General features: G+C 38.8%; 1 protein-coding gene across 1 annotated transcript in view; it reads left to right on the plus strand.

Annotated features, from left to right (window-relative positions):
- Window positions 1-14,877, plus strand: part of CD109 (CD109 molecule) — a 284,990-nt gene that overhangs the window by 58,722 nt on the left and 211,391 nt on the right. The window contains exon 6 of the mRNA XM_040430041.1: window positions 1,908-2,033. Within this exon, the coding sequence (XP_040285975.1) occupies window positions 1,908-2,033 (126 nt within the window). The remainder of the gene's footprint in view (window positions 1-1,907; window positions 2,034-14,877) is intronic.

A 14,877-nucleotide genomic window follows, 5' to 3' on the forward strand; every position in this document is an offset into this window, starting at 1 on the left:
ATTGGAGGCCCTGGTCCTGCGTATGTGTTGGGGGGGGGGGGGGGGAATAAGTAAGTACATGCAGTTTTACTAATTTATGACAGTTCCTACCTAGGGGACATTTTGTTTGTAACTCAGACAAGTGCTTTTAAAAATGAATGACCTGTTGACCACCAAAAAGAAAACTGAAAACAAAAGCTCTACATGGAAGAAGATATATTATATCTTATGGAAATTTATTGTACAATATAGATGCCCTTCAGATACTTTAACATGATGTACATAAATGATGACCTTGCAACTGCCAGGATCAGAGTGAACTTTGATCCCTTAAGTGCTGTGAATCTGTGTGCTTTATCAATAATTTATAGGGTTTCTGTAGTGTCATGATATTGATGACCTATCCTCAGGATAGGTCATCAGTATCAGATTGGTGGGGTGTCAGCTGCACCACACAGTGTACAGAACTATCTGCTCCCAGCCGTGTGTTAGTTCCTGTGGCTGTGACTTCTGCTATCAGCTGACCAATTGCGTTGGCCAGGTGTCGGATCAACACTGTTTTGGTATTGATGACCTACCATAAGGATAGGCCAGCGATATTAAAGTTCTGGAAAAATCCTTTAAAGGGATTGAGAGATAAAAAAAATCAAATTCCGTGTTATAGCATCCTGAGTGAGTAAAAGGGACTACCTAATTTGGGATTTCCATCTATTAGCTGGAGCACAGACCAGTTATAGGAAGCATCTCCAATTTTGAAGGACTTTTAAAGTAATTGATTTCAATGGGAATCAAGTAATCCTTCTTTTTTCCATGTGGTGCTGCTTAGAAATTGAACAGCATGTAAATTACAGTGATGAGATTGATGAGCTTATTTTGGGTGGCTCTTCCAACAAACAAGGATTGCCAAGAATGGACTGTTTAGGTATAGCAATTTAAAAAAAAATATTATTATGATGCATCTTTTAATTATTAAAGGAGTTTTCTGAGATTTTTTAACTGTTGACCTCTCCTCTGGATAGGTCATTGATATCTAATAGGTGGGGGTCCAACACCTGGGAACCCCACCGATCAGCTGTTTGAGAAGGCACTGCCTAGGCCATGTGGTGTCACGTTCATTGGTCACATGGCCTAGACGCAGCTCAGTGCAATTAAAGTGAATGGGGTTGTGCTGCGATACCAAGCACAGCCGCTATATAATGTACGGAGCTGTGCTTGCTGAGCTGAGAGAAGGCCGTGGGTGCTACTGCGAGCGATGGTGCCTTCTCAAACAGCTGATCGGTGGGGGGTCCTGGGTGTCATAACCCCACCAATTAGTTTAAAAATATCAGAACTCCTTTAATTTTCATATCCTTATTGCCAGAAATGTTCCTAATACCTCATAATACTAATGTGATATCCGATCACCTAGACTGTGACATGACCACTCAAGAGATAATGAAACATACTGCTTATATAAGATTGTAATGTAAGAATACAGTTGGGGTAATTGAAGTGTAGCAACCTGTATGACACTCCAATCTGATGCAAATATATTGTGATGTTACGTACACCTTGATATGTGCAAAGTTAGGTTCACACTATTCATGTAGCTTTCAGCATATACACCTGGGAAATCAACATGTAGTTCTAATGTGCCCATAGACTTCCATGGCCAAATATATTCCAAAAGAGTGTTTTTTTTTTTTTGCCGTTTGGCTGGTATCAGTTGGTATATAGTCACTCACTTTTGTTGAAACCACAGTTGACCATACTTTGTAATACTACTGTGTATAAATAAAATATACAGTAGTATGTTTCAGAGTCAATGGCAGATGTATACAACTGTTTAGGCATACAAATGTCTGGGGCAAATGTTCAGTGAACCATGAACCAATGCTAACCTATAGTAACCATATTCTTAGCAATTTTTATTTTATTACTTTTTCAAGGATCCACGTGGAAACCTAATAGAGCAATGGCTAGAAGAAAAAGCTGAGTTAGGAGTTGTGTCAATCTTTTTCCAACTAAGTGATAATCCACCACTTGGAGACTGGTCAATAAAAGTAAAATTGCATGTGAGTATACTATTCTCATAGTAAAATGTTACGATTTTGTGACCACAATTAAATGAAATGTTTTGGACCACCAAGTTGTGTCTGTATAAAGCTTGAGCCCCTTTGGCTCTTCTCAGAGGTTTCCATTAGTGAACTTCTGATACAGCATTATAAAAATGGTCCATTCCAAGTGTAGTTTTCTTTAAATGTTGAGTGGGAGTTACATGAGTAACAGAAATTTGTGAGCATTGTGGGAGTTAAAGCCTAGTTCCTCCACAAAAGCTATACTTTACCAATTAATAAAAACTCCAGCCTGCATATTATCTTCTCTTTTCTGATTATCTGCCTTCCTTTCAATGCACTAACATCCTCACATGTCACAGGACTGGGAGCCATCTTGGTTGCCACTAGTGATGAGCGAGCACCAAAGTGTTCGGGTGTTCGGTCCGAACACATCGCGATATTCGTGCGCTCGGCCGAGCACCCGAGTATAATGTAAGTCAATGGGAGACAACCAGGCACCCGTGCTCAGATGAGGGGAGGGTGCCTGGACCATAGGAAAAGGTCTGAAAGTGATGGAAACACCTCTGAAATCGATCAGGAACAGCAGGGGGACCATGTCTGGATGCATCTTGGACACCAATGTCGCTGCTGGGATCCATGTTGTCCAAGTTGTACGCCACTTTTATAGACTGACAAAAACCGCCCAAAACCCCGCCCCCACAAAAAATCATTTTTAGAGGAAAAATTGTTAGGAAACTTTCTTTCCTGTAGATTCAATTGTATATACAGTGTAAGTGCTGCCAAAAATTACAAGGAAAAAGCACTCCGATACAGCCTGTATTTCACCATTCACATGGTGGTACAATTGTTCAGGTAGTGGGACTCCTATACTCATACAGATAATGCACTAAGTGAAAGGGCTGCCAAAAATTACAAGGAACCGGCACTCCAATGCACCTTTTATTACACATAAAGAAGGGGATCATACACACCCTTTAAAAATTATAATTAATGGCCTGCTGGTGACCCTCAAAAAACATTAGGAGCAAGGGCCTGCTGGTAACCCTCTAAAACATTACGGGTGAGGGCCTGCTGCTGAGCTGACCCTCTTAAACATTATGGTTGAGGGTCTGCTGGTGAGCTGACCCTGGAAAACATTGGAGGTGAGGGCCTGAAGGTGAGCGAACCCCATAAAACATTGTAGTGAGGGCCTACAGGTGAGCAGACAGTATAAAACATTGGAGGTGAGGGCCTGAAGGTGAGCGAACCCCATAAAACATTGTAGTGAGGGCCTACAGGTGAGCAGACAATATACACTGCGTGCAGAATTATTAGGCAAATGAGTATTTTGACCACATCATCCTCTTTATGCATGTTGTCTTACTCCAAGCTGTATAGGCTCGAAAGCCTACTACCAATTAAGCATATTAGGTGATGTGCATCTCTGTAATGAGTAGGGGTGTGGTCTAATGACATCAACACCCTATATTAGGTGTGCATAATTATTAGGCAACTTCCTTTCCTTTGGCAAAATGGGTCAAAAGAAGGACTTGACAGGCTCAGAAAAGTCAAAAATAGTGAGATATCTTGCAGAGGGATGCAGCACTCTTAAAATTGCAAAGCTTCTGAAGCGTGATCATCGAACAATCAAGCGTTTCATTCAAAATAGTCAACAGGGTCGCAAGAAGCGTGTGGAAAAACCAAGGCGCAAAATAACTGCCCATGAACTGAGAAAAGTCAAGAGTGCAGCTGCCAAGATGCCACTTGCCACCAGTTTGGCCATATTTCAGAGCTGCAACATCACTGGAGTGCCCAAAAGCACAAGGTGTGCAATACTCAGAGACATGGCCAAGGTAAGAAAGGCTGAAAGACGACCACCACTGAACAAGACACACAAGCTGAAACGTCAAGACTGGGCCAAGAAATATCTCAAGGTTTTATGGACTGATGAAATGAGAGTGAGTCTTGATGGGCCAGATGGATGGGCCCGTGGCTGGATTGGTAAAGGGCAGAGAGCTCCAGTCCGACTCAGACGCCAGCAAGGTGGAGGTGGAGTACTGGTTTGGGCTGGTATCATCAAAGATGAGCTTGTGGGGCCTTTTCGGGTTGAGGATGGAGTCAAGCTCAACTCCCAGTCCTACTGCCAGTTTCTGGAAGACACCTTCTTCAAGCAGTGGTACAGGAAAAAGTCTGCATCCTTCAAGAAAAACATGATTTTCATGCAGGACAATGCTCCATCACACGCGTCCAAGTACTCCACAGCGTGGCTGGCAAGAAAGGGTATAAAAGAAGAAAATCTAATGACATGGCCTCCTTGTTCACCTGATCTGAACCCCATTGAGAACCTGTGGTCCATCATCAAATGTGAGATTTACAAGGAGGGAAAACAGTACACCTCTCTGAACAGTGTCTGGGAGGCTGTGGTTGCTGCTGCACGCAATGTTGATGGTGAACAGATCAAAACACTGACAGAATCCATGGATGGCAGGCTTTTGAGTGTCCTTGCAAAGAAAGGTGGCTATATTGGTCACTGATTTGTTTTTGTTTCGTTTTTGAATGTCAGAAATGTATATTTGTGAATGTTGAGATGTTATATTGGTTTCACTGGTAAAAATAAATAATTGAAATGGGTATATATTTGTTTTTTGTTAAGTTGCCTAATAATTATGCACAGTAATAGTCACCTGCACACACAGATATCCCCCTAAAATAGCTAAAACTAAAAACAAACTAAAAACTACTTCTAAAAATATTCAGCTTTGATATTAATGAGTTTTTTGGGTTCATTGAGAACATGGTTGTTGTTCAATAATAAAATTAATCCTCAAAAATACAACTTGCCTAATAATTCTGCACTCCCTGTAAAACATTGGAGGTGAGGGGCTGAAGGTGAGCGAACCCCATAAAACATTGTAGTGAGGGCCTACAGGTGAGCAGACCGTATGAAACATTGGAGGTGAGGGCCTGAAGGTAAGCGAACCCCATAAAACATTTTACTGAGGGCCTACAGGTGAGCAGACCGTGTGAAACATTGGAGGTGAGGGCCTGAAGGTAAGCGAACCCCATAAAACATTTTACTGAGGGCCTACAGGTGAGCAGACCGTGTGAAACATTGGAGGTGAGGGCCTGAAGGTGAGCGAACCCCATAAAACATTTTACTGAGGACCTACAGGTGAGCAGACCATATGAAACATTGGAGGTGAGGGCCTGAAGGTGAGCGAACCCCATAAAACATTGTACTGAGGGCATATACTGTATGGAATAGGAGGAGGAGGGGGATGAGAAAACAAGATTCAAACATATACCCTTTTTGGAGGTGAAAAGAGTGCATCTGAATCTTGTGGATGGAGTACATTGTAAAGCATACATTTAAATTGCGTGTTTGTTCCTCATTAGCTCAGCGTTCCTCTGGTGGAGTGGAGAAGTCAGGGGCAATCCAGGCCTTGTTCATTTTAATCTGTTGCAAAATGACCAAATTCCCCAAAAAATCTATAGAAGTTAAATCTACAAAAAAAATCATTTAGTCATCGCATCAACGACTGTTTAACATGCAACAACATGGATGTGATCTACATGTTGACATGTCCATGCAATAAACAATACATATGCAGAACCAAAAGACCTATGAAAAAGAGGATAGCAGAGCACATTGAGAACATAAAAAAGGGATACGAACTACACTCAAAGCACTACAAGATATAACACAATAGCGATCCAACATCATTAATATTCACAGCAATAGAGAAGATCCACAGATCTTGGAGGGGAGGAAACCACATAGAGAATATGTCTAGGGCTGAATCGAGACGAATATTCAAATTCAACACCATATCCCCAGCAGGCCTCAACGCAGAACTAGAGATTTTGGGAGTTCTGTAACAGAGGGGTGGCCCTTTAGGGACAGGAAATACAGGTCCGGCTGTGTTACCAGCACCTCTATCTCCTCTCCCCGGGGGGCTCCTCCTCCTATTCTCATCTCATCATCCCTCACCAAATCAATACTACAATCAAAATACAAAAATATCTCCCAAAAAATATCTCCCAAGCATTGGAATATAAACTGCTAAAAGAATATATGAAGTCACCATAAGATAACAAAAGTATACCAAACACAAAAAAACAAAACAAAAAAAAAAAACGCAAATGAAACGCAATGAAAACTCATTTGCATTTTTATGACTAACACTCAGGTACTATATATGCCATCAATTACAAGGATCAAATAGTTACTGCAAGATGATACAACTACATCCAAAACACAACAAACACATAAAAATCGCACTTGAAAAACACACTATAAGATAACAGAAGCATACCAAACACAAAAGAACACAAAAACAAAAACGCAAACAAAACGCAATGAAAACGCATATACGTTTTTTATGACCAACACTCATCTACTATATATCCCATCAAGTCCAACGAAACAAAGGATAAAAAAATTATTGCAAGATGATACAATTGCATACAACATTTAACCGCATACAATATCTAAAACATGAAAACACATAAGAACTGTACTTGAAGCGCACCTGCGTTTTTTCATGAGAAAATCAATTAGCAAAAAATCTCAAAAATACACACAGAAGAAATGGCAAAGGAACCATCATCCAAAGATTCCCACGATCTACAATTCAAATAAGACCGAACAACTCCAAATGCCCAAGATACAACATTCAACTGAGACATTAAAGGAAATACTACATTGCTTTCGAACAGGCTAATTCTTAATGTTCTGAAATAGACCAACTTTTAATATTTCAAAACAAGTCGCCCGCTTTCACACATGCGATCATCATTGCGTTTTATCCAACATCTCGAACAAAACCAAAATCTAACAAAACCCAGTCCAGATCTTCGAGATCACTTAATTAGATAATCGTAACGCCCACTTTATGAAAACTGCTTAAAACACCCTCACTAGTAACAGTACACTACTATAAGCCACTGAGGAAGGAGCAGTAAATAGGCTCCGAAACGCGTTTGTAAAATATACTTGAGGGTCATACAAGTTAAAGTTATTCGAAATTATTTGAATTATTGCTTTTCCGAAAGATCAAAGATCTTAAAGATTAAAGCCAAACACAAAAAACTAAAAGCTAAAAGCTAATTGCGATCCAACACTCCAAAAGTGAACTTCCGCCCTGAAATTAAAGACGTATCACAACCACCGCCAGGAGTGACGTGTTGCCCCACCTTGTCACGTGAGACGCGACAACACAACCGCAATGGACCACGTGCGACGTCCTCGTAGGTCCTTGCAGGGCAAAGAAAGAGATCGAACGAACGGAACAGCACACAGTGGAGCAGTAAAGTACCATATATCCAACATTCTAACCTATCCAAAGCGGAACCAATTATATTATTCTCATTTTTATTTTTATAATTTTTTTTTTTTTTTAATTCTCCATCTTTCTACAACTTTTTACTTATGGGATTTTATGTGACTTTTTTATGAGCAACATAAGACTAACATACGAATCTTACTACCAGGCCAACCACCCTGAGGAAACCAAAGCATTTATATTTATATACATATTCTCACTGAAGCTCACATATTTTCACAGAATTTCAAATATACACAGTATCTAATTGATACCCAGCTAAGAATTGATACCCAGCTAAGATTTATCCGTTACAAGTGTATATATGGTAATTATAAAATGTAGGTTAGTTGTGCACACCTCATATGGAAGTATATTTATATACGTAGACTTTTCTGGTATATAACATTCAATATTTATTATATATAGAAAGTATCTTGGATGTCTATATATCGCTGCCAGTACCCAAAGTAGTCACAAAGTATATGTTGTTATACTCCTTCCATTATTTATATGTGAATATCCATGTGATTTAAATAGAAAAAAAAAAAAAAATTTTTAGGGATTCAATATAAAATGCAATAAAAAATAAAAAATTAAATTCAGGATGTTATAATATAAACCGCAGTATTAGAGGTAAAAAATGCAATATTGTTATACTATAGATGAGATTAAAAGTTCAATACTATTACAATGTAGATATTTGTATCTTATCCAGCAATTTAGTCACAGTTTATGTGCTGTCTAGTACCGTCAGGGTTATAATTTCTCCTGTAAGGTAACCACTCCCTATCCAAACACTATAAAGCGCACCACAATCAAAATCCGGCAGGTTAAATATTTACTGCACTTGAACAGGTCCCTATACATTGGAGAGGAGGTAATCATATTTTCAGAATGTCCAGACTTGAATCTAGAAGAATTTACGAACTGAACATCCTTCTCCCCAATGGACTGAATGCTGATTTAGAAATTTTTGGCTTTTCATAAATTCAAATTTGTGGCTTCCCATGAATCCGGACTTTTGGTTTCATATGAATCTATCATGATGTGTGACGCTTCTTGCTGATGTGAAATAGCAGTCAGGCTGTTTTACCAGCACTGCTATCTCCCCTCCGCACTTAGCGTCCACATCCATATATCTACACCTCTATCAAGATATCCATTGCCCATTGCCCGCTGTAAGAACGATAGGTGACTCAAGAGAGATATAGAGTATATAACGCCGTACAGGATTGAAATTCTAACCTTGAATTTTAACAAATTTTACTGAATATATATACTATAGAAGAAATCGCATTAAAACCGCTAAGGCTTTTTACTCATTTAAACAGACCATAGAATCGCATCGGATTTTTAGATGTTATATTGTATCCATATGCATGTTTCCATACTATATTCACATGTGCTTTGATTAAATCTTATTTATATTATGTGGAATTATATAGGGAGATTTTATATTAGAATTTTTATTTTTATATAAAGAATTTTATATACAACTAGAACCATGTTAAATAAGTCATTGTTCAATGTGGACCAATTACATGAATGACTACAGCAAAACCGCAATCTAATAAGCACTTTATTTGACATAGACTGAATATATATGAATGATTTTTATTTTGTACTCAGCAAAATTATTATTATTTTCAACACATCTAGAATGCCTACAATACTAAAAGTAAATCCACAACAGGTTTTGCAGATGACCCAGGATACCAATCCAAATTAATTCAGATCAGCATTGTCAGTAGATATTAGGCGTCTACCGAATAAGACTATAAAAAGTCCATTACATCTGGGGGTCTTATGACCACTGAGGAAGGAGACCGAGAGCTCCGAAACGCGTCTGGTGATAGAGGACCCCCAGCTGAATATCCCTCATCAACACCGGACCACTATGCTTTGAAAGAGCGCTCTAATGAAAGTCTCCTGACATATTATTGGACGCTTACTACAGCCCTAAAAAGCAAACCTGCAGTCCAGACCTTGCAATCATCCCACGACTGTGGAAATACCTTGGCAGAGACAAGCAGGAAAAAGCTCTGTAGATACGCGGGACGCCGCGGTCACAGAAAGATGCATACAACGGGCCACTATAAGCGACATAACATTACCAAGTTATCCAAGTCAGGAGCTAGATCTGGAGACAATCAATCGTGAGTAATATGAGACAATACTCAACTCCCTCCAACATATGAATGTTAATAATAAGTCGGCCGACAAATGGGAACCATATAACTATAAGATTGATTCCATATTTATACTAGAACATTATTTGGAGAACATCATTATTTGAAGAAAGAAATACCATTTGCACATCATAAAGTGCCTTCTACACCCTCACCTTACAGGAGAAATTATAACCCTGACGGTACTAGACAGCACATAAACTGTGACTAAATTGCTGGATAAGATACAAATATCTAAGCTAACGCCACATAGTGAGATTATCGTTAATGTGGATAAAGTATAGCAGATTGTGATTTTACATTGTAATAGTGTTGAACTTTTAATCTTATCTATAGTATAACAATATTGAATTTTTTACCTCTAATACTGCGGTTTATATTATAACATCCTGAATTTTATTTTTTATTTTTTATTGCATTTTATATTGAATCCCTAATATTGTATTAAATGTCTTATTTGCTGTCTTCTTGCATGTCTCTATATATTGCTGCATTCTAAAAATATTGTCAGAAAGGAATAACATCAGAAAGGAATACTCCTATTTTTTTCACTCACAAGGTATATTTTTGCAATATTTTTGCACACATTTTTTTCAAAAAAAATTCTTTTTCAAAGAGTTTTTTTCCAAAAAAAATAATTTAAAAAAGGTTTTTTTCACAAAAAAAATCTCAATTTTTTTCCCCAAATTTTTTTATTTTTTTTCCTATTCGGAGCTCTCGGTCTCCTTCCTCAGTGGTCATAAGACCCCCAGATGTAATGGACTTTTTATAGTCTTATTCGGTAGACGCCTGATATCTACTGACAATGCTGATCTGAATTAATTTGGATTGGTATCCTGGGTCATCTGCAAAACCTGTTGTGGATTTACTTTTAGTATTGTAGGCATTCTAGATGTGTTGAAAATAATAATAATTTTGCTGAGTACAAAATAAAAATCATTCATATATATTCAGTCTATGTCAAATAAAGTGCTTATTAGATTGCGGTTTTGCTGTAGTCATTCATGTAATTGGTCCACATTGAACAATGACTTATTTAACATGGTTCTAGTTGTATATAAAATTCTTTATATAAAAATAAAAATAAAAATTCTAATATAAAATCTCCCTATATAATTCCACATACTATAAATAAGATTTAATCAAAGCACATGTGAATATAGTATGGAAACATGCATATGGATACAATATAACATCTAAAAATCCGATGCGATTCTATGGTCTGTTTAAATGAGTAAAAAGCCTTAGCGGTTTTAATGCGATTTCTTCTATAGTATATATATTCGTTAAAATTCGTTAAAATTCAAGGTTAGAATTTCAATCCTGTACGGCGTTATATACTCTATATCTCTCTTGAGTCATCTATCGTTCTTACAGCGGGCAATGGGAACATATTAAAAAACATATTAAGGATATCTTGATAGAGGTGTAGATATATGGATGTGGACGCTAAGTGCGGAGGGGAGATAGCAGTGCTGGTAAAACAGCCTGACTGCTATTTCACATCAGCAAGAAGCGTCACACATCATGATAGATTCATATGAAACCAAAAGTCCGGATTCATGGGAAGCCACAAATTTGAATTCATGAAAAGCCTAAAATTTCTAAATCAGCATTCAGTCCATTGGGGAGAAGGGTGCCCAGTTCGTAAATTCTTCTAGATTCAAGTCTGGACATTCTGAAAATATGATTACCTCCTCTCCAATGTATTGGGACCTGTTCAAGTGCAGTAAATATTTTACCTGCCGGATTTTGATTGTGGTGCGCTTTGTAGTGTTTGGATAGGGAGTGGTTACCTTACAGGAGAAATTATAACCCTGACGGTACTAGACAGCACATAAACTGTGACTAAATTGCTGGATAAGATACAAATATCTACATTGTAATAGTATTGAACTTTTAATCTCATCTATAGTATAACAATATTTCATTTTTTACCTCTAATACTGCGGTTTATATTATAACATCCTGAATTTAATTATTTTTTTTTTATTGCATTTTATATTGAATCCCTAAAAATTTCTTTATTTTTTTTCTATTTAACCCCTTAAGGACTTAGGACGTATCGGTACGGCATGGATCCCGAGTCCTTAAGGACCCATGACGTACCGGTACGTCATAACTTGAAATCTGTATTCCGGCGCCCGAGGGGTTAATCGGAACGGGATTTCGGCTGAAATCATTCAGCCGGCATCCCGTAACAATGCAGGGGGGGGGTCATTTGACCCCCCCGCATCGGCGATCGCAGAAAACCGCAGGTCAATTCAGACCTGCGGTTTGCTGTGCTTTGTGCAGTTTCTGATCCCCGCGGGCCCTGACCGCGGGGATCAGAAGCTTTAGTGTCCCTAAAATATATATTTTACACCCCCCCCTGCACCCCTGCATGATTTTTTGCCGGCGGGTGGTGCAGGGGGGGAGTTGTGGGCGGTGGGGGCGGTGCGGGAGGCGGGCGGTGCGGCAGGCGGGATCGCGATCCCCCGCCCGCCTCCCCTTGTATAATCATTGGTCTCTAGTGGGTATACCAGGGTGCCAGCACATTACTGGCACCCTGGTATAAACGGCTGACATCGATGATGCGATGTCAGCCGTTTAACCCTTTCCATACAGCGGTCCGTACGGACCGCTGTATGGAAAAAGTTAACAGTAAGAGGGAGCTCCCTCTCCCATCGGGGGGCTGCTGTGCCTTTGCAGCCCCCCGATGGAGAGGGAGAGAGCCCCCAGACAGCCCCCCTCAGCCCTGTGCTTACCCTTCCCCGTCTGTGAAGTTCTGACAACTACTGAGCAGACGGGGAAGGTTCCCATGGCAACAGGACGCCTCTCAGGCATCCTGCTGTCCATGGTGCTGAACAGATCTGTGCTAAAGGCAGAGATCTGTTCAGACAAAGTGTAAGTAAAATACAGTACAGTACAATATATATTGTTCTGTACTGTATTATACAGACATCAGACCCACTGGATCTTCAAGAACCAAGTGGGTCTGGGTCAAAAAAAAAGTGAAAAAAAGTGAAAAAAAAGTAAAAATCCAAAAACACATTTATCACTGATTAAAAATGAAAAAAAATAAAATTCCCTACACATGTTTGGTATCGCCGCGTCCGTAACGACCTGATCTATAAAACGGTCATGTTACTTTCCCCGCACGGTGAACGCCATAAAAATAAAAAAATAAAAACTATTAGGAAATTTAAATTTTGCCCACCTTACTTCCCAAAAAAGGTAATAAAAGTGATCAAAAAAGTCGCATGTACGCCAAAATAGTACCAATCAAACCGTCATCTCATCCCGCAAAAATCATACCCTACCCAAGATAATCGCCCAAAAACTGAAAAAACTATGGCTCTTAGACTATGGAAACACTAAAACATGATTCTTTTGGTTTCAAAAATGAAATCATTGTGTTAAACTTAAATAAATAAATAAAAAGTATACATATTAGGTATTTCCGCGTCCGTATCGACCGGCTCTATAAAAATATCACATGACCTAACCCCTCAGGTGACCACCGTAAAAAAATAAAAATAAAAACGGTGTAAAAAAAGCAATTTTTTGTCATCTTACGTCACAAAAGGTATAATAGCAAGTGATCAAAAAGTCATATGCACCCCAAAATAGTGCCACTCAAACCGTCATCTCATCCCGCAAAAAATGAGACCCTACCTAAGATAATCGCCCAAAAACTGAAAAAACTATGGCTCTTAGACTATGGAGACACTAAAACATTTTTTTTGTTTTAAAAATGAAATCATTGTGTAAAACTTACATAAATAAAAAAAATTGGATACATATTAGGTATCGCCGCGTCCGTGACAACCTGCTCTATAAAATTACCACATGATCTAACCTGTCAGATGAATGTTGTAAATAACAAAAAAAAAAAACGTGCCAAAAAATCTATTTCTTGTTACCTTGCCGCACAAAAAAGTGTAATATAGAGCAACCAAAAATCATATGTACCCTAAACTAGTACCAACAAAACTGCCACCCTATCCCGTAGTTTCTAAAATGGGGTCACTTTTTTGGAGTTTCTACTCTAGGGGTGCATCAGGGGGGCTTCAAATGGGACATGGTGTCAAAAAAACCAGTCCAGCAAAATCTGCCTTCCAAAAACCGTATGGCATTCCTTTCCTTCTGCGCCCTGCCGTGTGCCCGTACAGCGGTTTACGACCACATATGGGGTGTTTCTGTAAACTACAGAATCAGGGCCATAAATAATGAGTTTTGTTTGGCTGTTAACCCTTGCTTTGTAACGGGAAAAAAAATATTAAAATGGAAAATCTGCCAAAAAAGTGAAATTTTGAAATTGTATCTCTATTTTCCATTAAATCTTGTGCAACACCTAAAGGGTTAACAAAGTTTGTAAAATCTGTTTTGAATACCTTGAGGGGTGTAGTTTCTTAGATGGGGTCACTTTTATGGAGTTTCTACTCTAGGGGTGCATCAGGGGGGCTTCAAATGGGACATGGTGTCAAAAAAACAGTCCAGCAAAATCTGGCTTCCAAAAACCATACGGCGCACCTTTCCCTCTACGCCCTACTGTGTGCCCGTACAGTAGTTTACGGCCACATATGGGGTGTTTCTGTAAACTACAGAATCAGGGCCATAAATAATGAGTTTTGTTTGGCTGTTAACCCTTGCTTTGTAACTGGAAAAAAAATATTAAAATGGAAAATCTGCCAAAAAAGTGAAATTTTGAAATTGTATCTCTATTTTCCATTAAATCTTGTGCAACACCTAAAGGGTTAACAAAGTTTGTAAAATCAGTTTTGAATACCTTGAGGGGTGTAGTTTCTTAGATGGGGTCACTTTTATGGAGTTTCTACTCTAGGGGTGCATCAGGGGGGCTTCAAATGGGACATGGTGTCAAAAAAACAGTCCAGCAAAATCTGGTTTCCAAAAACCATACCGCGCACCTTTCACTCTGCGCCCCGCTGTGTGCCCGTACAGTAGTTTACGGTCACATATTGGGTGTTTCTGTAAACGGCAGAGTCAGGGCAATAAAGATACAGTCTTGTTTGGCTGTTAACCCTTGCTTTGTTAGTGGAAAAAATGGGTTCAAATGGAAAATTAGGCAAAAAAAAGAAATTCGCAAATTTCATCCCCATTTGCCAATAACTCTTGTGCAACACCTAAAGTGTTAACGAAGTTTGTAAAATCAGTTTTGAATACCTTGAGGGGTGTAGTTTATAGAATGGGGTCATTTTTGGGCGGTTTCTATTATGTAAGCCTCGCAAAGTGACTTCAGACCTGTAGTGGTCCCTAAAAATTGGGTTTTTGTAAATTTATGAAAAATTTCAAGATTTGCTTCTAAACTTCTAAGCCTTATAACATCCCCAAAAAATAAAATAT

This window comes from Bufo bufo, chromosome 4 (assembly GCF_905171765.1).
Source record: "Bufo bufo chromosome 4, aBufBuf1.1, whole genome shotgun sequence".
In the NCBI taxonomy this organism is placed as follows: Eukaryota; Metazoa; Chordata; class Amphibia; order Anura; family Bufonidae; genus Bufo; species Bufo bufo.